The 26,349-nt window shown below is 41.6% G+C and overlaps 1 protein-coding gene across 2 annotated transcripts in view; it reads left to right on the top strand.

The window, feature by feature from the left end:
• Positions 1-21,165, top strand: part of LOC142660247 (uncharacterized) — a 30,994-nt gene extending 9,829 nt beyond the window's left edge. For both annotated transcript variants that reach the window (XM_075836830.1, XM_075836829.1), the window contains exon 2: positions 17,442-21,165. In XM_075836830.1, the coding sequence (XP_075692945.1) occupies positions 17,452-21,054 (3,603 nt within the window). In that variant the 5' untranslated portion in view covers positions 17,442-17,451 and the 3' untranslated portion in view covers positions 21,055-21,165. The remainder of the gene's footprint in view (positions 1-17,441) is intronic.
• The last annotated feature ends 5,184 nt before the right edge of the window (positions 21,166-26,349 follow it).

Below are 26,349 nucleotides of genomic sequence, written 5' to 3'. Positions count from 1 at the left end.
CCTGGACCAGGACGAGGAGGCGCTCCACGTCCATCCCACGCGGCATGGCAGCAGATGTTCAGTGGAAGATACCTTCACAGTCTCCAGTCACTAGCCTTGCCCACTCGCAGTGGAAACGCAAGCACTTCCTGGATTTTGTTTGCTTTGTCCAGCTTTATAGACTGTTTTTCATGGACATAACAAGTGATGCGTTATTTTCGCGCATGCAACGCAGGAGCGTCCGTGTGTCATGCGTTGTTTTCACGCACCCATTGACTTCAATGGGTGCATGATGCGCGAAATACGCACGATTATAGAATATGTCGTGAGTTTTACACAACGCACTCCGCTGCGCAAAATTCAAGCATCATCTGCACTGCCCCATAGAGTAATATAGGTGCGTACGACACGCGTGAAAAGCACGCGCGTATATTACGCTCGTGTAAATGAGGCCTAACTCAGACCAATAAATGTAATCCCCAAGGGGTAACTAAACTTTTGGCGTGACATGTCAGAAGTTTTTGATCGGTCGGGGTCTGAGCACCCCCAGCGATCGCTAAAGCAAAGTGGCAGAAGCGCTCGGATGAGCACTGTTTCACTTCATATCTGATCGTCTTTCCTCGGAGCGGTGTACGGACTCCTAGACTTTCCATTGAGCCCGTACCACTTGTGGAAAGACAATCAGAAACAAGGTGGCTTATCACTCACCTGAGCCCTTCTGTCACTTTGTTTTAGCGATTGGTGGGGGTCTTAGTGCTCGGATCCCCACCGATCAGAACTTGACATGTCAAATTTAAAAAAAAAAGTTTATCCTTTAAGCAGTCTGACACCCATCTCCTTGAAGTAATATAACTCCTGAGGTCTATATTGGGGGATTTTTACTGATTATACAGTGTGTCTGACTGACTGCTGAGTGCTCTATGGGAGGGTCTGAGCGTCTGACTCATGCCTCTGGGGGGGAGGTGTTATCCCCTCACAGAACTCTCAGCAGTGAGTCAGACGCTTTGCCCCCCCCCCCTTGCATTATAAGGGTATGTTCACACGTGCACGTCCGTTATGGCTGAAATTACGGAGCTGTTTTCAGGCGAAAACAGCTCCTGAATTTCAGACATAATGGTATGTGCATGCGTTTTGCGCAGTGTTCATTACGGACGTAATTGGAGCTGTTTTTCTATGGAATCAATGGAAAACTGCTCCAATTACGTCCCAAGAAGTGACATGCACTTCTTTGACGCGGGCATCTTTTTTACGCACCGTCTTTTGACAGCGGCGCGTAAAAAGGATGACCGTCTGCACAGAACATCGTAAAACCCATTCAAATTAATGGGCAGATGTTTGCCGACGCTTTCAAGCAGTATTTTCGGCCGTAATTCCAGGCGTGAAACGCCTGAATTTGAATTACGTCCGTAAAATAGTGTGTGTGAACATATCCTTATAACTACTGAGGGCTCTATGGAGGGTGATTATACTGCAGGGGGTATATTAGGGAAGACCCTGGTAGCTGGCAGGTCAGAAACTGCAATAGAAAAAACTAATGTGCATGGGGCACAATGAAACCCATTTTCCCAGCTACCAACTGAGTTATAATAAGATTTAACTTTTATTAGTTCTATTTCTAAAAAGGTCCAGGAGGGACAACAAGAGCGCAAAAAAGGTTAAAATTAGCTAGAGACCATTAGCGATTGCTCTATGGAAGTACTGCCAAACGAGGCAGGATTTGCACACTGAATCCTATCGCAATAGGATAACTGGGTCAGCAGCTGCAGACTGCCTGAGATGCTAGTAGCACAGTGTATTAGAGGTAGAAGCTAATAGATCGTAGCAGTTAAAATTGTTATAAATATAGCCTGAATTACGTCCGTAAATAGTGTGTGTGAACATACCCTTATAACTACTGAGGGCTCTATGGAGGGTGTTTATACTGCAGGGGGGATTCTGAGCATCTGACTGACTGCAGAGTGCTTTATGGGTGGCAAATAATTTCACACACACAAATTCAGAAACTAAACACCCTATATACAATTCACACTAACACCACACACTATATATTCAAACTATACACACACACCACACACTATATAGACTTACAGTATATACACTATACACACAGCACACACTATATAGACTTACAGTACACACACTATACATATACCACACACTATATAGACTTACAGTATACACACACTACACACAATATAGACTTACATTACACACACACACACACACACACACACACACACACACACTATATAGACTTACACTATACAGACCGCACACGCTATATAGACTTACACTATATACACACAGCACACACTATATAGACTTGCATCATACACAGCACACACTATATAGACTTATACTATATACACTATGTAGACTTACATTACACACACGGTATAGACTGTCGTTATACAAACTATATACACACACACCACAAACTATATAGACTTACATTATAAACCCTATACACACACACACACTATATATTCTTACACTATACACACAGCACACACTATGTAGACTTACATTATACACACTATACACACTAGGGATGTCACAATACCAGAATAGGACTTTGATACCAATACTTCGGTTAGTATTGCGATTTCGATACCAATTCGATACTTTGCCAACAGTAATAAATAAATAAAAAATTCTTACATTTTCTGATGTGAGGCGCGTGGTGTGATGATGAATTTAACCTCCACGTGCCTCACATTAATAGTAATTAACCCCATCATGTTTCTCCGTCACAATGGACAACATTGGGTTAATGTGTGAGGTACATGATGGGGTTAATTACTATTAATGTGAGGCACATGGAGGTTAAATTCATCACACCTTGTGCCCCACAATAAGTGATAGAAAGCAGTTTTTATTTTTATTTTCTTACAGCGTACACATCATAAATGATGCAAAAAAATTGTTGTGCCGGTTATTACGGCCGCGCCAATACTGAATGTGTATATTTTATGTATTGAGACTTTTTTTAATGTTTATTGTAAAAAGGTGTATGTGTATTTTTTTTAATTTAACATTACTTTATGTTTTTACTTTATTTTTAAACTTTAATGTACTGGCATATACTTCAATGGACCCTGGGCTGTCTGCCCATATATGGTATGTCCCTCAATCACGTCACAGGCATCCCCCTTCTCATTTTCCCCTGAATGCTGCAGTCAGCTGTGATCGCAGCATTCACGGGAATAACGGCGGAGATGAGAGGTTTCTCTGATCTCTGCCAGCGGGGCTGCGGCTGTGTAAGACAGTCAGTCATTGCCCCGCTCCTGACAGGAAGTTCGTGTACGGTCAGCATGAGGAAATGCGGCCGGCGCTTCACTAATGAGCGGCGGTTCAGTCACTGAAGACAGAACACGGGGGTATTTTGTAGTGTGGCCGCCATGTTCTGTTTTCAGTGCCAACGCATCACATCATCCTGACACCGCGTACTTGTTATCAAGACTCAGGATCGGGGCACTGGCTGTATTACACAGCCGCAGCCCCGCTCTCATACATTCATGTGTTACACTACTGAGCTGTGCGGCCGCACAGCTAATTATCGAAATACATGAAATAACGGTATCAAACCATTTGGGGATGCACAGTATCGAAGTTTCGATGCATCGTGCATCCCTAATACACAGCACACACTATATAGACTTACACTATGTTCACTATACACACAGCACACACACTATATAGATTTACACTATGAACACTATACACACGCAATATAGACTGACACTATAAACAGCACACACTAAATAGACTTACTGTATATACACACAACACACACTAAATAGTCTTACAGTATATACACTATACACACCACACACGTTATAGACTTACACACAGCACACACTATATAGACTTACATTATACACATACACCCCACACACTATACTTACACTATAAACACACCACACACTATATAGACTAACACTATACACACAGCACGCACTAAAATGACTTACACTATATACACACAGCACACATTATATAGACTTACACTATACACATACCACACGCTATATAGAATTGCACTTTAAACACTATATAAACATTATATAGACACAATATTTTCAGTATACACATCACACACTATATAGACTTACACTATGTTCACTATACACGCCACACTTACCAGAGCCTCTTCCTCTGCGGTGCCTGGATACAGCCTACAGGACCTTAAATGGAATGTGTCGATAGAAATTATATTTTTTTTAGTTAAACAATTATTATTTAAGTGATTACACATTGTTTTAATTGATAACATTTCCATGTGCTGGCCACTAAAGGGAGCAGTTCCCAAAATTTCAGCATGGTCACTGTGGTAAAGCAACCTCATTTATTTATGCTGCAAATTTGGGGTGGATACACTCTCCTCTAGTGCCCTCACACAATCCCCCCCTCCCTTCTTCTGGCTAGTGCCATGAGAAGGAGGGGTTTGAATGTCTTCAAACCTCCTACACTGTGTGCCGTCATTTTCTAAGCGACTGCACAGTGCTAGGAGGATTAGATACAGGGCTCAGTAGACCGTATCACACGAACATAATACGCACATCATACAAGAACATAATACACATCATACACGCACATAATATACACGAACATAAATTACCTGCTCCTGCAGCCTCTGCTGGTCTACGCTGCTCTTCCCTGTGCCTTCGCTTCGTTGAACGTATGGCCGGAAGTAGTCATCTTACTGTCCGGCTGCGGCTTCCGGTCCACATGAAAATGGCACCGGATTTCGCTGTACGAATGAACTTCATTTTGATCTGGGTGGGAGCGGCGCATGCGCCGTTCCCACACAGACTGCGCACGCTTCTGAGAATGGAACGGATCCCGTTCGCATTCTCTATGGGGTTGTATGTGCCATATAGCATCTCTGTATGTGTCGTTAATCAACACATACAGAGATGAAAAAAAAATGGCAGCCCCCATAGAGAAGTAAAAGTAAGAACACAGTAAAAAGTAGAACATGAGAACACAAATATGTGAACTTAGGCTTCCTGTACACACAGATTCTTTTTGATGCAGTCATAATAAAATTGCTGCATTACTGCTACATAATATAGGTGTTTCCTTACAGGGAACAAGGTTGCAGACAACCTTGCGACAAATGCAGGGGCCAACCTAGTCAGAATTTAAATCTTCTTTTTTTTTTTTATACAAAATGATACAGTACGGAACTGCAGTTCCGTGAGGAGGCAGGGACTCCTAGCATCATAAAATGTCTATGATGCCAGGAGTCCCGTTCACCTGTACCATGGTCGGGTCTGTAAATGCGGCCGACATATGGACCGTTTTTCGCGGCCTGAACTTGGTCGTGTGCAAGAGGTGTTAAAGGGTAAGTGTTGCTAGGAAAAATTTTATTTTTTTTTTAGTTAAACAATTAGTGTATAGGTGATTAAACATTGTTCTAATTTTTTTGATTTTTTTCACGAGTCAGGAAATATTATAAATTAGATTCTAATTTATAATATTTCCCAGCGCTGGTCACTAGATGGAGCAATTCCCAAAATTGCAGCATTGCATGTGGTAAAGCAACCACATTGCTTTATGCTGCAAAATTTGAGAAAACTCACTCGCTCTAGTGAGCTCTCAGAATCCCCCCTCCCTTATCCTGGCTAGTGCCAGAAGAAAGGAGGGGATTGAACGGTCAAACCTCCTACACTGTGTGCCGCCATTTTTTGAGCTAACACACAGTGTAGTGGGTTAACATACAGTAGTAAACACACACTAAAACACGAACATACATAGAAATCACTTACCTGTTCCTGCCGCCGCCGCTCCCTCCGGTCCGTCCACTCCGTCTGCTACCGCTGCTCCAAATGCACAAGTCCGGAAGCCGCGACCGGAAGCAGTAATCTTACTGTCCGGCCGCGACTTCCGGTCCACAGGAAAATGCCGCCGGACGTCGCACAGTTCAACTTGGACTGTGTAGGAGTGGCGCATGCTCCGTTCCCACACAGACGGCGTACAGCATAGTGGATGGAACGGGCCCCGTTCGCATTCACTATGGGACTGTATGTGCCGTATTCCATGTCTGTATGTGTCGTTAATCGACACATACAGAGATGGAAAAAAAAAATGGGAAGAAAAAGTGAAAAAATAAATAAAAGTAAAACACAAACACACAAATAAATAAAAAAATGTTTAATAAAACACTCAAATCAAATTGATCTAAAAAATTTTTTTTCCGTGACACTGGTCCTTTAAGGTGTATTCACACTGCCTTTTTGCCATGCATCTGAAAAATGCATGCGTTTTTGCAGTGCGTCTGAAAATCAAATGCGTTTTGCAAATCGTGGTGAAAGCGCATTCGTTTTTCAGTGTGGTTTTCGGACACACTGCAAAACTGCGTGAAAAAACATGGCAAAAATGCACAGTGTGAATAATCATTGCCTGTCAATGTTAGAATGTATTCAGAGTACTATGTATTACAAAACATGTAAGAAAAATGCTGCTACAAGTCTCCTTGGGAGACAAAAAAAAGTTAAATTGAGTATGATAAAGTTTAATAAAAATGTAGAAAAGTCTCTCCACTTTTTCTCTTTTTTTTTTTTTTCTTTTTAACTGTACCATATAATAAAAATACATATTTGGTACCGACATATTTGGTTTTTGCATACCCTTCCCTAAAAAATTGTATGTACCCCATAATAGTACTGATAAAACCTTTAACATGTCTTGCAAAAACAAGCTCTCCAAGTTGACAGAAAAATAGCTCTTGGAATCTGGCAACACAAAAATAACTTTTTTTTTTTTTCCCCCATTTTTATTTTAGAAAAGTACTAAATCGTAGAAAAACCTATAGTTAGTTAGTATTGCCATATTTGTACTGACCCAAAGAATAACGATAACTTAGTCAACCGCGGTAAAAGAAACAACGCAAAAGTGTGTCTATGCATTTTACCCTCAAAACAAAAAAAAATAAAAATAAAACTACACTATAAATTATATGTAACCCAAATTGGTGCCTCTGAAAAATACAACTCGTGTCTCAAAAATCATGCCCCAATATTTCTACATTGCCGTAAAAATCAAAAAGTTATTGCTTGTGGAATGTGAAAATTAAAATGCGAAACAAAAAAAAAAATAGCTTCGTCTAGTCTCACGCGATGACGCTGGCCTACGAGTGTCTCGAGGAAACAGCCTCACGCTGATAGGTCAGTGTCACAGGCTCTCTTCTAGCTCCGCCCATTGAGAATCGCTCAATTATTTACATATTGCTTTATTATTCCACCCAAAGTCTGTCAGGGCATGCTGGGAGCTGAAGTTTCACAAGAACTGGAGTGCCGAAAGTTGCTGACCCCTGCAATAAAGGATCTCGCTTGTTCAAGTCCACTGCTGGGATTTAACCCCTTCCCTCTTTAGCCACTTTTGACCTTCCTGACCGAGCCTCATTTTTCAAATCTGACATGTGTCACTTTATGTGGTAATAACTCCGGAATGCTTTCACCTATCCAAGCGATTCTGAGATTTTCTCGTGACACATTGGACTTTAAGTTACTGGCAAAATTTGCCCGATATGTTCAGTATTTAATTGTGAAAAACACCAAAATTTAGCGAAAAATTGCAAAAATTAGCATTTTTCTCAATTTAAATGTATCTGCTTGTAAGACAGCAGTTATACCACACAAAATTGTTGCTAATTAACATCCCCCATATGTCTACTTTAGATTGGCATTGTTTTTTGAACATCCTTTTATTTTTCTATGACATCACAAGGCTTAGAACTTTAGCAGCAATTTCTCACATTTTCAAGAAAATTTCAAAAGGCCATTTTTAAAGGGGCCAGTTCAGTTGTGAAGTGGCTTTGAGGGCCTTATATATTAGAAACCCCCAAAAAGTCACCCCATTTTAAAAACTGCACCCCTCAAAGTATTCAAAACAGCATTTAGAAAATGTCTTAACCCTTTACACATTTCACAGGAATTAAAGCAAAGTAGAGGTGAAATTTACAAATTTCATAATTTTTTGCAGAAATTAATTTTTAATACAATTTTTTTTATAACACAGAAGGTTTTACCAGAGAAATGCAACTCAATATTTGTTGCCCAGTTTCTGCAGTTTTAGGAAATATCCCACATGTGGTCGTAGCGTGCCACTGGACTGAAGCACTGGCCTCAGAAGCAAAGGAACACCTAGTGGATTTTGGGGCCTTATTTTTGTTAGAATACATTTTAGGCACCATGTCAGGTTTGAAGGGCTCTTGCGGTGCCAAAACAGTCAAAATCCCCCAAAAGTGACCCCATCTGGGAAACTACACACCTCAAGGAAATTATCTAGGGGTACAGTGAGCATTTTGACCGCACAGGTTTTTTACAGAAATTATTGGAAGTAGGCTGTGAAAATTAAAATCGACATTTTTTCAAAGAAAATGTAGGTTTAGCTAATTTTTTCTAATTTCCCCGAAGACTGAAGGAGAAAAAGCACCACAAAATTTGTAAAGCAATTTCTCCCGAGTGAAACAATGCCCCACATGTGGTAATAAACGGCTGTTTGGAGACACGGCGTGGCTGAGAAGGGAAAGAGCGCTATTTGGCTTTTGGAGCTCAAGTTTAGCAGGAATGGTTTGCGGAGGACATGTCACATTTACAAAGCCCCTGAGGGGACAAAACAGTGGAAACCCCCCACAAGTGACCCCATTTTGGAAACTACACCCATTGAGGAAATTATCTAGGGGTATAGTGAGCGTTTTGACCCAACAGGTTTTTTGCATAAATTATTGGAAGTAGGCCCTGAAAATGACAATCTAGTTTTTTTCAAAGAAAATGTAGGTTTAGCTAATTTTTTCTAATTTCCACAAGGACTGAAGGAGAAAAAGCACAACAAAATTTGTAAAGCAATTTCTCCCGAGTAAAACAATGCCCCACATGTGGTAATAAACGGCTGTTTGGAGACACGGCGTGGCTTAGAAGGGAAAGAGCGCTATTTGGCTTTTGGAGATCAAATTGAGCAGGAATGGTTTGCGGAGGCCATGTCACATTTGCAAAGCCCCTGAGGGGAAAAAACAATGAAAACGCCCAAAAAGTGACACCATTTAGGAAACTACACCTCTTGAGGAATTCATCTAGGGGCGTAGTGAGCATTTTGACCCCACAGATGTTTCATAGAATTTATTAGAATTGGGCAGTGAAAATAAAAACAATCCTTTTTCTTCAATAAGACGTAGCTTTAGCGCAAATGTTTTCATTTTCGCAACAAATAAAGGAAAAAAAAGAACCCAACATTTGTAAAGCAATTTCTCCCAAGTACGGCAATACCCCATATGTGGTCATAAACTGCTGTTTGGGCACACGGCAGGGCTCAGAAGGGAAGGACCGCCATTTGGAGTGCAGATATTGCTGGATTGGTTTCTGGGCGCCTGTGGGCCAAAAACAGTGGAAACCCCCCAGAAGTGACCCAATTTTTTGGAAACTACACCCCTTAATGCATTTACCTAGTGGTGTAGTAAGCATTTTAACCCTGCAGGTGTTTTGTAGAAATTAGTGTGAACTCGATGTTGCAGAGTGAAAATTGGATTTTTTCCATAGATATGCCAATATGTGGTACCCAGCTTGTGCCACCATAACAAGACAGCTCTCTAATTATTATGCTGGGTTTCCTGGTTTTAGAAACACCCTACATGGGGCACTAATCTTTTGCCTGGACATTCGACCAGGCTCAGGAGTGAAAGAGCACCATGTAAAATTGAGGCCTAATTTACAAAGTATTGGTTCACAACTGCAGAGGCTCAGATGTGAAATAATAAAAAGAAACCCCTGAGAAGTGACCCCATTTGGAAACTACACCCCTCAAGGCATTTGTTAAGGGGTGTAGTGAGCATTTCACCCCACAGGTCTTTTCCATAAATGAATGCACTGCGGATGGTGCAAATTAAAAATTTATATTTTTCCCTAGATATGCCATTTCAGTGGCAAATATGTTGTGCCCAGCTTATGCCACTGGAGAAACACAGCCCAAAAATTGCTAAAAGGGTTCTCCCGGGTATGGCGGTGCCATATATGTGGAAGGAAACTGCTGTTTGGGGACGCTGTAGGGTTCAGATGGGAGGAAACGCCATTTGGAGAGCGGATTTTGCTTGGTAGTAGATTTGTTTGAGTATTGTTTCCGTTTATAATGTGGGGGGTACATGTAAGCCGGGCGGAGTATATAAGGGGCATAGTCAGGTGGTATAATAATGGGGTAAAAAAAAAAACAATAAAATGATCCATAGATGTGTGTTACGCTGTGCTCAATCCTTTCTGCACAGGCCGGTGTCGCACTGATATATGGCGTCCTTTCTTATCCCCCTTTTGGTCCACACTCCGCGCCTTTGCAGTTTGGGGAATTTTGCTGGGAAGTGTTGTCCTGGTATAATACGGGCACCGGCGCTTCCAGCGGATATGTTTGGGCCCTCCCCTTCCTGGTTCCCTAATTTTAGGTCCTTGATAAATCGCCTCTTCAAACAGAAGAAATGTTCCCCTTGGGCACAACTGCATATTTTTTTATTTCCTGACTTATTGGAGCCATAACAAATTTTATTTTTTCATAGACGTAGTGGTATTAGGGCTGTTTTTTTGCGGGACGAGCTGTAGTTATTATTGGTACCATTTTGGGGTACATGCGACTTTATGATTACCTTTTATCCTATTTTTTGGGAGGCCAGGTAAACAAAAAAAACGCAATTCTGGCATAGTTTTATTTTTATTTTTTTATACAGCGTTCACCATGCGTTATAAACTACATGTTAACTTTATTCTGCGGGTCCGTACGATTCCGGCAATACCTATTTTATAGGACTTTTTGATGTTTTACAACTTTTTGCACAATAAAACTACTTTTGTAAAAATAATGTATTTTTTCTGTCGCCAAGTTATGAGAACCATAACTTTTTATTTTTTTTGTCGACGGAGTTGTATGAGGGCTTGTTTTTTGCGAGACAAGCTATAGTTTTTATAGGTACCATTTTTGGAATACGTTCGACTTTTTGATCACTTTTTATTCCTATATTTATAGAGCAAAGTGACCAAAAAACAGAAACTCTGGTATAGTTTTTTAAGTTTTTTTTTTACGCTGTTCACCACGTGCAATAAATAATATAATATTTTGATACCTCAGGTCGTTACGGTCGCGGCGATACCAAATACGTATGGTTTATTATTTTTTTTCAATAATAAAGGACTTGATAAGAGTAAAAGGGGGATTGTGTTTTATTTTATTACTTGAAACTTTTATTGTTTTCAAACTTTTATTTTTTTCACTTTTTTTTTACACTTTTTTTTTTAATACTTTTTGAAGGTCCAGCTGTCAGATTTATTTTTTTCTAATACATTGCACTACCTACGTAGTGCAATGTATTAGATGTGTCGGTTATTCACTGACCGCAAGCCGATTAGGCTTCGCCTCCTGGCGGAGCCTAATCTGCTTCCGTAATGGCAGAGCAGGAGACCATTGTGTCTCCTGTTGCCATAGCAGCAGTCGCCAGTCCCGATTGCCTGTCAGGGCTGGCGATCTGCTAGTAAGCGCTACGATGCAGCAATCGCTTTCGATTGCTGAATCGAAGAGGTTAATGGCAGGGATCGGATGAGCTGCAAACACCTTAAATGCAGCGATCGCGTTTGAGCGCTGCACTTAAGGGATTAACCCCTTCCCGCAAAATCACGTACAGTTACGTCATGGGAGATGGACTGTTCCCGCATCTTGACGTAACTGTACGTCATGGAGATGAAGCTGGCTCAGGAGCTGAGCCAGCGACATCACCGCCGGGTGACAGCTGTATGTTACAGCTGGCACCCTGAGGTATCGGCCAGGACCGGAGCTAGCCTCCGATCCGACCGATTAACCCCTCACATGCTGCGTTGAATAGCGATCGCAGCATGTGAGGAGTTTATAGCCACCGGCGCCCCAGCAACATGATCGCTGGGTTGCCGGTGGCTGCAAAGGCGATCGGAGGGCTAATGCTTACCTCCCGGTCCGCCAGCAACGGAATCCTCCTATGCCCCGTCGTCGGCGGGGCCCTGGAGGCTTCCGGTACCATCGGCAAGATGGCGCCGGCTCAGCTTCCGGCTCAGAAGCTGAGCCGGCGTCATCAGCAGTGGGTGTCCGCTGTATGTTACAGCGAACACCCCGATCTATCGCCAGGAACCGGAGCTAGCTCCGATTCCTGGCATTAACCCCTTCGATGCAGCGATCCATTGTGATCGCTGCATCCTAGAGGTTTGTAGCAAATCGGCAGCCTTGCCACGCGATGGCAAGGCTGGCGACTGCTACCATGGCAACAGGAGCCCTAACAATGGACTCCTGTCTGCCATTACGTAAGCTGATTAGGCCCCGCCCAGAGGCGGAGCCTGATCGGCTTGCTGTCAGTGAACAACTGACAGTTCTAATACATTGCACTACATAGGTAGTGCAATGTATTAGAACATCAAACAAACTGTTGGACCTTCATGTCCCCTAGTGGGACTAAAGAAAAGTGTCAAAAAAGTAAAAATAAAAGTTGTAAAAAATACAATAAAAGTTTCAAATAATAACACAAAACACAATCGCCCTTTTTCCCTTATCAAGTCATTTATTATTGAAAAAAATAATAAAGCCATACATATTTGGTATCGCTGCGACCGTAACGACCTGAACTATAAAAATATTATGTTATTTATTCCGCACAGTGAACGCCGTAAAAAAAATAACTAAAAAATACTGACATAATTGCTATTTTTTGGTCACTTTGTCTTCCAAAAATTGAAATAAAAAGTGATCAAAAAGTCGCATGTACCTAAAAATGGTGTCTATAAAAACTATAACTCGTCTCGCTAAAAACAAGCCCTCATACAGCTCCGCCGACGAAAAATGTAAAACCGTTATGGCTCTCACAACTTGGCGACAGAAAAAATCCATTCTCTTTACAAAAGTTATTTTATTGTGCAAAAAGTTGTAAAACATAAAAAGTGCTATAAATGAGGTATCGCCGGAATCGGACTGACCCGCAGAATAAAGGTAACATGTAATTTATAACACGTGGCGAACGCTGTATAAAAAGAACTAAAAAAATATGCCAGAATTGCTGTTTTTTGGTCACCTTGCCACCCAAAAAAAAAAGGATAACAAGTGATCAAAAAGTCGCATGTACCCCAAAATGGTACCAATAATAACTACAGCTCGTCCCGCAAAAAAAACAGCCCTCATACCACTTAAAATTAGTCAAGGCACCAATAAGCCAGGAAATAAAAATATGCAGTTGTGCAGCCCGAGGGGAACATTTCTTCTGTTTCAAGTGGCGAATTATCAAGGCCCCTAAAATTAGGGATCCAGGAAGGGGAGGGCCCAACATATCTGCTGGAAGCGAGGGTGCCCGTATTATACCAGGACAACACTTCCCAGCAAAATTCCCCAAACTTCAAAGGTGCCGAGTGCGGACCAAAAGGGGGATAAGTAAAGACCATTTATTAGTGCGACACCGGCCTGTGCAGAAAGGATTGTGTCACAGCATAACACATCTATGGATTATTATTTTTTATTTTTTTTACCCCACTATACCACCTGACTATGCCCCTTATATACTCCGCCCGCCTTACATGTACCCCCACATTATAAACGGAAACACCAGTAAGACTCCAAACAAAACTACTACCAAGCAAAATCCACGCTCCAAAAGCCAAATGGCTCTACCTCCCTTCTGAACCCTACAGTGTGCCCAAACAGCAGTTTACTTCCACATATATGGCATCGCCATACCCGGGAGAACCCTTTTAATAATTTTTGGGGTGTGTGTCTCCAGTGGCACAAGCTGGATATTGGCATATCTATTGAAAAACCATTTTCACTCTGCAACATCACGTGCACACCAATTTCTGCCAATCACCTGTGGGGTTAATATGCTCACTACACCCCTAGGTGAATACCTTCAGGGGTGTAGTTTCCAAAATGGGGTCACTTCTGGGGGGGATCCACTGTTTTGGTCCCACAGGGACTTTGCAAATGCGATATAGCGCCCAGAAACCAATCCAGCAAAATCTGTACTCCAAAAGCCAAATGGCGCTCCTTCCCTTCTGTGCCCTACTCTGTGCCTAAACAGCAGTTTATGACCACATATGTGGTATTGTCATACACAGGAGAAGTTGCTTTACAAGTGTTGTGGTGCTCTTTTACATTTATTTGTTGAGAATATGAAACATTTTCAGCTAAAACTACGTCTTATTGAAGAAAAAGGATTTTTTTTATTTTCACTGCCCAATTCTAATAAAATCTATGAAACACCTGTGGGGTCAAAATGCTCACTACACCCCTAGATGAATTCCTCAAGGGGTGTAGTTTTGTGAATGGAATCACTTTTGGGGAGTTTCCACTGTACTGACACCTTAGGAGCTTTGCAAAAGTGACATGGTGTCAAGAAACCAATCCAGCAAAATCTGTGCTCCAAAAGCCAAATGGCACTCCTTCTCTTCTGATCCTTGCCGTGTGCCCAAACAGCAGTTTATGACCACAAATGGGGTATTGCCGTACTCCAGAGAAGTTGCTTTACAAATGTTGGGGTTCTTTTATTCCTTTATTTGTTGAGAAAATGAAAAATGTTGAGCTAAAGCTACGTCTTATTGGAAAAAAAGGATTTTTTTTATCTTCACTGCCCAATTCTAATAAAATCTATGAAACCCCTGTGGGTTCAAAATGCTCACTACACCCCTAGATGAATTCTTCAAGGGGTGTAGTTTCCTAAATGGAGTCACTTTTTTGGTGTTTTCACTGTTTTGGTCCCTTAGGGGCTTTGCAAATGCGACGTGGTCTCCGCAAACCATTCCTGCTAAATTTGAGCTCCAAAAGCCAAATGGCGCTCTTTCCCTTCTAAGCTCCGCCGTGTGTCCAAAAAGCCGTTTATGACCACATGCGGGGTATTGTTTTACTCGGGAGAAATTGCTTTACAAAAGTAGTGGTGCATTTTCTCCTTTTAGTCCTTGTGGAAATTAGAAAAAATTAGCTAAACCTACATTTTCTTTGAAAGAATGTAGATTTTCATTTTCACGGCCTACTTCCAATAATTTCTGCAAAAAACCTGCGGGGTCAAAATGCTCACTATACCCCTAGATAATTTCCTCAAGGGGTATAGTTTCCAAAATGGTGTCACTTTTGGGGGATTTCCACTGTTTTGGTGCCGCAAGAGCCTTTCAGATCCGACATGGAGCCTAAAATATTTTCTAATAAAAAGGAGGCCCCAAAATCCTCTAGGTGTTCCTTTGCTTCGGAGGCCGGTGCTTCAGTCCATTACCGCACTAGGGCCACATGTGGGATATTTCTAAAAACTGCAGAATCTGGGCCATAAATATTGAGTTGCGTTTCTCTGGTAAAACTTTCTGTGTTACAAAAAAAATAGATGAAAAATGAATTTCTGCAAAAAAAAAAAGAAATTTGAACATTTCACATCTAGTTTGCCTTAATTCCTGTGAAACATCTAAAGGGTTAAGAAACTTTCTAAATGCTGTTTTGAATACTTTGAGGGGTGAAGTTTTTAAAATGGGGTGACTTATCGAGGGTTTCTAATATATAAGGCCCTAAAATCCACTTCACATCTGAACTGGCCCCTGTAAAAATAGCCTTTTGAAATTTTCTTGAAAATGTGAGAAATTGCTGCTAAAGTTCTAAGCCTTGTGATGTCATAGAAAAATAAAAGGATGTTCAAAAAACGATGCCAATCTAAAGTAGACATATGGGAAATGTTAATTAGCAACAATTTTGTGTGGTATTACCATCTGTCTTACAAGCTGATACATATAAATTTAGAAAAATGCAATTTTTTCCAATTTTTCGCTACATTTTGGTGTTTTTCACAATTAAATACTTAATGTATCGAGCAAATTTTGCCAGTAACATAAAGTCCAATGTGTCACGAGAAAACAATCTCAGAATCGCTTGGATAGGTAAAAGCATTCCGGAGTTATTACCACATAAAGTGAAACATGTCAGATTTGAAAAAATCGGCTGTGTCCTGAAGGCCAAAACAGGCTGTGTCCTTAAGGGGTTAATGGCGGGGATCGAAACTAATTTCGGTCCCCGCCGTTACAGCCGGATGTCAGCTGTAAGATACAGCTGAGATCCGGTGATGATGGCACCGGCTCCGCTTCTGAGCCGGTCCCAAACATTCGGCGTATGGGTACGGCAAGATGCGGGAAGTCAATGCTTTCCATGGCGTACCCATACGGCAAATGTCGGGGAGGGGTTAAAAAAAAAAAAAAGGAAAACAAACATTCAAAAAAGTTTTCGAGAAAAAAGAAATTCAACCAAAAACTTTTTTTTTTTCCCTTACAAAGTCCTTTATTAGGCTCAGTTCAGATGTTGCGTAAATACTGCGGACTTTCCACAGCGGAATTCGTTGCGGAAAATCCGCAGCAAATACAGTAGCAGCAAAGTGGATGAGATAAAACAAATCTCATCCACACGCTGCATAAATACAGAGCGGGAAAAAACGCTCAAATTGACCTGCGGTGCAGAATTTTATTCCGCAGCATGTCAATTGTATCTGTGTAAATGCTGCTTATTTGTTGCAGGTTGTCCCCATTATTCTCAGGTGTTCCCAATGGGGAGGTAAAACCTGCAACATATAGCAGTTCATGCGTTTTTTTTTGCGGCGGGTTTGCAGCAGTTCCGCCGTAAAAAATGCAACTCAGAAAAAAATCCTAAGGGATTAAAGCGAACCTCCAGTCCCCGCAAAAAAATAAACTAACGATAATAGAATGATTGTTAACTTACCTATTGTCCATCCCTTTGGTTCTTCTCGCTCCGCTGCCTCGTACTCAGTCCCTGTTGTTTTACATCCACAATGGCTGCTGCTGTCTCCGACGTGCATAGAGAGAGCTGTCCGCAATTCTGAAACACACCCCTTCAGATTACGCTCCTTATGCAAGTCTGGGACAGCGGCGGGCATCTTGGATGGAAGACAATGGGGACCGAGTACGAGGCAACGGAGAGAGAAGCACCAAAGGGATGAACACTAGGTAGGTTAAAAATCCTTCTACTATCGTTCGTTTATTATTTTGTGGGGACTGTAAATTCACTTTAAGCAAGGGAGATTTTTATTAGGGTTCAGACTAGGGCTACATAGCGATTTTGGCCGCGACACAGGTTGCATGACCAAATATTGCTGTTGCCCTGTCTGCATTGCGGTTAATGAAAGTGATTGTGGTCACGTTGTGACCCGCAGGTTTCTGCGGCACAATAAATCCAGCAGGTACAGATTTTTAGCGACTCGTGTCATGGTCTTGGCAACCAGCGGTGGCAAATCGTCCACCTTTATTAACTGCGATGCAGTCAGGGAGACACCGAGATCTTTGGTCGCGCGACCTGTGTTGCAACCCTTCCTATCAGCTACACATTGTGTTCATATAATAGTCTTTAAAAATATTTATATCATTTTCATGATTATTGCATGTTTAACATATATGCGTGTTATAGGTGTACCTCAATATTTGTCTCTGTTTTTAATATAGGCATCTCATCATGCCATCCTGTATTGTGCGTGGTTGTGCTCGCACATGGAAGAAGCATAATCATGCTATAATTCTTCATGGTTTTCCTAAAGAACCTGAAAAAATCAAGCTCTGGCTGCAACAGACAGGACAATATGGCATTGACCTTGACAATATGGTTGTGAAAGTATATCTAGGAAAAGTAAATGACATATATAGAATGTGTTCCTTACACTTCTCAACTGACAGTTACCACTATGATGGTTATCGAAGGATTTTAAAAAAGAATTCCATTCCAACTGTTTTTAATACAATCACCCCATCAGCCGTTGTATCAAAGGATATTCCATCAGTGTCATTTGTTCAGTCAGGACAATCAAGCATGTCTAGTGAGCAACGCATCCCTTCTGCTCCACCTGCTGAAGGCCAGAAACCATCATGTTCTGGTACAGTACGTACATATCAGGTTGAGTTTTCAGCTGTTCATCCAGATGCATCCTCACAATCCACCATTCAGCAAATGACTTTAGTTCCTGTTGTTCCTCAACGTGTTATTTTTCAAGCAGGTGGAATTAGTCAAAAGTCTAATTCAGTTGTCATTGACGGATCATCATCCGTAACTGTTCAACCAACTGCAACCACTGTGTGTGAGGCCACAAAAATGCATTCTGCGTCTTCTCAACCGTCATCTGTATCGAGACCTTCTACCTCGTTGATTTTAGGAGTACCAGTGTCGTCATCATTGTGCATTCAACAAGGTACATCTGCAATTTCAGAATTGAAGGCATCCTCACATGGTGGTCAACTGGGACAGCTATTGCCTGCTAACTTGCTGCAAAGTACTTCAGCCCCTGTCACATTGCAGCAAAAACCTTCCTCTTCTGTTCTCACAGATTCCGACATACCTTTGGATATCCAGCTCAGGCCAGCAGCTACATCTTCAAGCACCAAAACGCCATCTTCCACCACATCTTCCTATCCAATAATATCCTTCTCCTCAGCTTCAAGCCCAGTAATCTCTACCTCTGGGTTTGACAGTTCTCCCTACAAAAGTTTCACAGCTTCACCAATCAATATTCCTTTAACTGTCCACGAAACAAAGCCATGCTCCATGACTGTTCTTCCAGTTTCTGGAAATGTGTCGTCTGTGACACAGACGCCACCACCAACCTCTGATTTAGGACAGAAACCACCCTCCATGTCTGTTGTCCATATTCCAGTTAAAACACTTACTTCACAATCTACAATCCCTGCTTCTCTCCCACCATCAAAGAAAAGAAAACTGGAGGAAAATATTGTTATTATAGAACACCGTGCTGCCTCCTCTTCTGATCCAAGTGTTTTGCCTAGCCGCTGTATGAGCCAATCATCTGTTAATACAGGTAAACTTTTTTTTGTATCGAGCAGCACACCATTGGTTCAACCACCTTGTCTGACTCAGAAACCTATAATGGTTGACAAAGGTGTCAACACGGATTTCTTCACAAATAGAAGAAGTTGCTGTATTTCCACTGACCCAATGCATAGGAAAAGAAATGCACATACACAAACTAAAATATATAGAAAAAACCGAAAAGTTATGTGCACTTTTTTAGTTCCAAACAAAACAACTAATAAATCGGTATCTATCGTCAGCCCAAAAGACGTAGAATTTAGTGACTGCAGTCCTTCCCGGTCAAGTGTCAATGATCCATGTGAAGATTTTGAATGTGTTCATTTAGATGATGTTAAAGTTCAAATGTTAGCGGATTCTGAATTGGATGTAGCTGTACCAACTTCTTCAGATAAAAAACAAGCAATCCACATTAAAGAAGAATATGAAACAAATGCAGGGCAAGGCAATGCAATACCTACAAACATTCTATCCTCAAGACCTTTTGAAAGTACATTTACGATACCAGATCTTGACATCTGTACACTAAAAATAGAACCCAATATCAAAACTGAAGAGGATCAAATTCCAATTTCTAGTTACTCACAAAATATCACTCATTTCGAATCACAAATTTTCAAAATTGAAAGGATTTCACCTATTCCAAAGGAACCATTCTCTCCAGTTTGCAGGACTCTAACTTCATGGGAAACATCTGCCATGCCGACTGATGATGAAATGGAGGACCCGTATGAATCCATGTTCTATAATAGTGAATTGACTGAGGATGAGGATGAATCATTCTTAGTTCCAAGTGATGCGGAAGATGAAGATGATGTGAAACATGTCTTTCAGGATTTAGATTCACCAGTGGAGAATCTTGTTGAAGAAGAAAAATTTATTGTTTTCGAATCTTGTCTCAAAAAACTGATAATGATGATACCGTGTATGTCCGAAACAAAATGTATGTCACCACTTACACAATACAGGAAGGAAACGATTGGATCATATTTGTCAATAGAAGTTCGTTGCAGGTCTGGTCATACCAGTTATCTGTGGGAAAGCCAGCCAAGACATGGATATCAACCATTGGGAAATGTTCTACTATCTGCAGCCGTGCTATTTAGCGGTTCAAGTTTTCTAAAATCCCAACATATGTTTAAATTGCTCAATTTAAAATCAATAGACAAATCTACCTATTATAAAAACCAGTCTATGTACCTGTTTCCGGCCATTAATCATCACTGGAGGGAGGAACAAAAAGCAGTCATACAAAGTGTCCAGGAAAAACCACTTTGCTTGGCAGGAGATCAACAATTGGACAATCCTGGACCTTCTGCCAAGTATTGTATATATTCTTTGATGGACGTGGCTAGCAAAAAAATTTGTTCATTTTCAGTGGAGCGGGTTACTCCTCAAGTGACATTGGCAGGCCTAGAAAAAATAGGATTTCAAAAGGCTATAGGTGAACTGCAAGCTATGAATGCTGATGTGAAAATGATTGTTACTGACAGAAATGTTGCTATACAAGAAATTCTAAAGGAGAATTATCCTGGCATTGTACATCAGTTCGATCTATGGCATCTCTCTAAATCAATCGGCAATGAAGTTTTACTGGCAGCAAAGCATAAAGACTGTGAAATCTTATCCCAATGGGTGGAAGCAATCAGAAACCATATTTGGTGGTGCTCTTGCACATGTTCTAAAAATCCTGATTTGTTAATCCAAAAATGGAAATCGGTTATACAACATGTCACCAATGTTCATGAATGGGATGGTGATGGTGACTGCAAAGCATGTCATCATCCACCTCTCCCGGAAGACGTGCTGAACAATACAAACTGGATGGAAAAAGATTCTGCTGCCCATGAACAACTTAAAAAAATTGTTGAAAATAACAGTCTCTTAAATGACTTAAAACAACTTTCCTTCCAATGTCACACAGGTGAATTAGAGATCTACCATAGCACTTGCCTTAAATATCGTCCAAAGACATTACATTTCTTCATGGACGCTATGGTAGCACGCACACAACTTGCAGCCCTTGACCATAACAGGAATGTCAATAAGGTTAAAGCAATGGTAAAATATGCTAATTCAAGTGGAGATGCATTAGACTCTATGGAACAAATATTGAAGTTTTCCAAAGGTCAAAAGGCGTGGGTCAACAAGATTCTGTATGAGCCGACTTGCCAGAATTTCCTTTTTGACATTATGAATGATGTCATCGCACTTGTCAAAGAGGAGAAAACATTTAAATGATCCTCCACTTACGAAACAGGGTTTATAAACAGAAGATCATTTTGAAACAATAAATAACTTCATTATCTGGGTGGTGATTTATAGATCTTTAATGTTAATTTCCACTACCCAAGAAAACCTAAAACACAACGTGCACATTTTGAATTACTTTATTATTTTTTTAGAAAATGCTGATATAACTATTTCTACTTCTTGTACCAACATAATTCTTATGTAAATATTTCTGGTTGCTATATATATGTGTGTGTGTGTATATATCTATATATATATATATATATATATATATATATATATATCTACCGTTCAAAAGTTTGGGGTCCCCCAGACAATTTTGTGTTTTCCATGAAAACTCAAGCTTATATTTATCAAATGAGTTGCAAAATGACTAGAAAATATAGTCAAGACCTTGACAAGCTTAGAAATAATGATTTTTATTTGAAATAATAATTTTCTCCTTCAAACTTTGCTTTCGTCAAAGAATGCTCCATTTGCAGCAATTACAGCATTGCAGACCTTTGGCATTCTAGCTGTTACTTTGCTGAGGTAATCGGGAGAAATTTCACCCCATGCTTCCAGAAGCTCCTCCCACAAGTTGGATTGGCTTGATAGGCACTTCTTGCGTACCATACGGTCAAGCTGCTCCCACAACAGCTCTATGGGGTTGAGATCTGGTGACTGCGCTGGCCACTCCATTACAAATAGAATACCAGCTGCCTGCTTCTTCCATAAATCGTTCTTGCATAATTTGGAGGTGTGCTTTGGGTCATTGTCCTGTTGTAGGATGAAATTGGCTCCAATCAAGCGCTGTCCACAGGGTATGGCATGGCGTTGCAAAATGGAGTGATAGCCTTCCTTATTCAAAATCCCTTTTACCTTGTACAAATCTCCCACTTTACCAGCACCAAAGCAACCCCAGACCATCACATTACCTCCACCATGCTTGACAGATGGCGTCAGGCACTCTTCCAGCATCTTTTCAGTTGTTCTGCATCCCACAAATGTTCTTCTGTGTTCATCCAAACACCTCAAACTTTGATTCGTCTGTGAGGCTGGGTTCACACGACCATGTTACGTCCGTAATGTACGGAACGTATTTCGGCCGGAAGACCCGGACCGAACACAGTGCAGGGAGCCGGGCTCCTAGCATCATAGTGATGTACGATGCTAGGAGTCCCTGCCTCGCTGCAGGACAACTGTCCCGTACTGTAATCATGATTACAGTACGGGACAGTAGTTCCACGCAGAGGCAGGGACTCCTAGCATCGTACATCACTATGATGCAAGGAGCCCGGCTCCCTGCACTGTGTTTGGTCCGGGTCTTCCGGCCGAAATACGTTCCGTACATTACAGACGTAACATGGTCGTGTGAACACAGCCTAACACTTTTTTCCAATCTTCCTCTGTCCAATGTCTGTGTGCTTTTGCCCATATTAAAGAGACTCTGTCACCACATTATAAGTGTCCTATCTCCTATATAAGGAGATGGGCGCTGTAATGTAGGTGACAGTAATGCTTTTTATTTTAAAAAAACGATCTTTTTTCACAAAGTTAGGAGCGATTTAAGTTTATGCTAATGAGCTTTCTTAATGCCCAAATGGGCGTACTTTTACTTTCGACCAAGTGGGCGTTGTACAGAGGAGTGCATGACGCTGACCAATCGGCATCATGCACTCCTCTCCATTCATTTACACTGCACTAGCGATATAGATATATCGCTATGTGCAGCCTCATACACAAACCCTAACATTACTACAGTGTCCTGATAATGAATACACATGAAATCCAGCCTGGACGTCATGTGTACTCAGAATCCTGACACTTCTGACTCTCTTTTTTTTGTGAGATTCCAGCAACGGATACGAAATCTTGCGAGATCACGGAGCTAAACGAGATTTGGTTTCACTTGCCGGAATCTCACAAAAAAAGTCAGTGTCAGGATTCTGAGTACACATGACGTCCAGGCTGGATTTCATGTGTATTCATTATCAGGACACAAGTAATGTTAGGGCTTGTGTATGAGGCTGCACATAGTGATATAACTATATCGCTAGTGCAGTGTAAATGAATGGAGAGGAGTGCATGATGCTGATTGGTCAGCGTCATGCACTCCTCTGTACAACACCCACTTGGTCGAAAGTAAAAGTACGCCCACTTGGGCATTAAGAAAGCTCATTAGCATAAACTTAAATCGCTCATAACTTTGTGAAAAAAGATAGTTTTTTTTAAATAAAAAGCATTACTGTCACCTACATTATAGCGCCCATCTCCTTATCTAGGAGATAGGGCACTTATAATTTGGTGACAGAGTCTCTTTAATCTTTTCCTTTTATTAGCCAGTCTCAGATATGGCTTTTTCTTTGCCACTCTGCCCTGAAGGCCAGCATCCCGGAGTCGCCTCTTCACTGTAGACGTTGACACTGGCGTTTTGCGGGTACTATTTAATGAAGCTGCCAGTTGAGGACCTGTGAGGCGTCTCTTTCTCAAACTAGAGACTCTAATGTACTTGTCTTGTTGCTCAGTTGTGCAGCGGGGCCTCCCACTTCTCTTTCTACTCTGGTTAGAGCCTGTTTGTGCTGTCCTCTGAAGGGAGTAGTACACACCGTTGTAGGAAATCTTCAGTTTTTTGGCAATTTCTCGCATGGAATAGCCTTCATTTCTAAGAACAAGAATAGACTGTCGAGTTTCACATGAAAGCTCTCTTTTTCTAGCCATTTTGAGAGTTTAACCGAACCCACAAATGTAATGCTTCAGATTCTCAACTAGCTCAAAGGAAGGTCAGTTTTATAGCTCCTCTAAACAGCAAAACTGTTTACAGCGGTGCTAAAATAAATGCACAAGGGTTTTCAAGTGTTTTCTAATCATCCATTAGCCTTCTAACAAAGTTAGCAAACACAATGTACCATTAGAACACTGGAGTGATGGTTACTGGAAATGGGCCTCTATACACCTTTGTAGATATTGCATTAAAAACCAGACGCTTGCCGCTAGAATAGTCATTTAGCACATTAATAATGTATAGAGTGTATTTCTGATTAATTTAATGTTATCTTCATTAAAAAAAACTGCCTTTCTTTCAAAAATAAGGAAATTTCTAAGTGACCCTAAACTTTTGAACGGTAGTGTATGTATGCAGGCCGAGGAGATTGTGCAGCAGTTAGCGTATGTTCACACGGCAGCCTCCGTTACGGCTGAAATTACGGAGCTGTTTTCAGGAGAAAACCGCTCCGGAATTTGAGACGTAATGGCCTGTGCAGGCTTTTTTTCGCAGCGTCAATTACAGACGTAATTGGAGCTGTTTTTCCATGGAGTCAATGGAAAACGGCTCCAATTACGTCTCAAGAAGTGACATGCACTTCTTTGACGCGGGCGTCTTTTTTTTTACACGCCAACTTTTGACAGCGGTGCGTAAAAAAAAGACCGCCGCCACAGCACATCGTAAAACTCATTCAAATGAATGGGCAGATGTGTGCCGACGCTTTGGAGCCGTATTTTCGGACGTAATTCGAGGCTAAAACGCCCGAATTATGTCCGTAAATAGGGTGTGTGAACCCAGCCTAAAGAAGTATCACAGTAAATGGTATACTTTATTAAAATTATTTCCTGGTTGGCAGCATGAAGGGAGTCTGGGAAAAGCTGTGAAGAACCTAGTACAATGTGAGAACATACATCCCAACTTTCAGACAGACAAAAGAGGGACAGTAGCAAATATCTGTGTCCTATCTATTTCAAAAGCCACGCTAGTTGCTTTTTTAAAATTGGTATTAGAGCAGAATGTATGTGGAATAAGCTTGTGAGTGCATCGAAAATTATCTTTTGTAAACAGGTGGGATTCCTGGATAAAGGAAATGTTAACTTTTCTCTCAAGTCTCTCCCCAAAATTTGTCTCTTAAAACATGAGTTCAGGCCATTCACATAATAAGAAACAAATTTCAGCTAAATTTTATTATTGTACAAAAGATTGAAAGGGTTATTCCATAAATGTCTGATAGATGCAGATCTTAGGGTACCACCCATTCTCAATATAGGTGCTGGTGAGGGGTCCTCCGATTCCAGACAGGGACTAAGTGATGAGGTGGCCTAGAATGCGCGCTGTTCTCTATTCTATGAAAGTTACGGAAACATCCGAGCAAGCGCTGCTAGGCTGTTTCTCTAACTTTCATAAAACGGAATGGAGAGAGCCGCACGCATGTGTGGCCACCCCTACACATAGTCCCCTGTCTGGAATCTGCAGCCACCTAAGCAAACTGGTTGGGTAACTTCTGTTCTCGCTATAGGAGCAGATCCTGTGGATATGCCATGAATGTCTGAGATGAGTAATAACCCTTTAAATCTGAAATTAACAATCCATCCCTTAAGGGGGGATTCACACGAACGTGATTTGGCAGCGTGTAGGCCGCGTGGTTTTCGCGCGGCACGCAATGCCCTATAGAAGTCTATGGGGCAGTACACACAGTCCGTGTATTTTGCGCAGCGTTTGTTCGCTGCGCAAAATACGCGACAGGTTCAATAACTCTGCGTATTTCACGCATCACGCACCCATTGAAGTCAATGGGTGCGTGAAAACCAGGCAGGTCGCACGGAAGCACTTCCGTGCGAACAGACTGAAACAGCGCACGAGCTGTCAAAAGGATGAATGGAAACAGAAAAGCACCACGTGCTTTTCTGTTTCCAAGCATCCAAACTGAGTGTCTTTGCGAGGAGCGAACCCCGACAACCGAAGCTAACTTCACCGGGTTCGGCCAAACTCGTTTTGGCCGAACCCGGCAAAAAAAATTCCGGTCCGCGACGTCGGGAGACATTGACTGTGCATGGTGCTGAAAGAGTTAAACTGTTTCAGCACCATGGACAGTGACTTGCGATCCCAAAATACATTAACCTGTAAAAAAAAACCGAAGTTCTAACTTACCGATTACTCCTGTCTCCTTCCTGCAGTCCGACCTCCCGGGATGACACTTCAGTTCAAGTGACAGCTCCAGCCAATCACAGGCCAATCACAGGCTGCAGCGGTCACTTGGACTGCCGCGTCATCCAGGGAGGTGGGGCCCGATGTCAAGAGAGGCGCGTCACCAAGGACGTGTCACCAAGGCAACAGCCGGGAAGTTCTCGGTAAGTAGGAACTTCATCTTTTTTTTTTACAGGTTTTTCGCTGTTGTGTTCGGCATTCACTGTCGAGGGTGCTGAAAGATTTAGCCTGTCCCCCAAAGGTCAAAAAAGACCTTTGGGGAACTTTCTATATATTTTTCAGCACCTTGGACAGTGACGGGCGTTGACAAGCCTCATCTCTATGATGCCGGC

This window comes from Rhinoderma darwinii, chromosome 9, assembly GCF_050947455.1.
Source record: "Rhinoderma darwinii isolate aRhiDar2 chromosome 9, aRhiDar2.hap1, whole genome shotgun sequence".
In the NCBI taxonomy this organism is placed as follows: domain Eukaryota; kingdom Metazoa; phylum Chordata; class Amphibia; order Anura; family Rhinodermatidae; genus Rhinoderma; species Rhinoderma darwinii.
The sequence above is the reverse complement of the archived record's forward strand: the minus strand, read 5'-3'. Positions and strand labels throughout refer to the sequence as shown.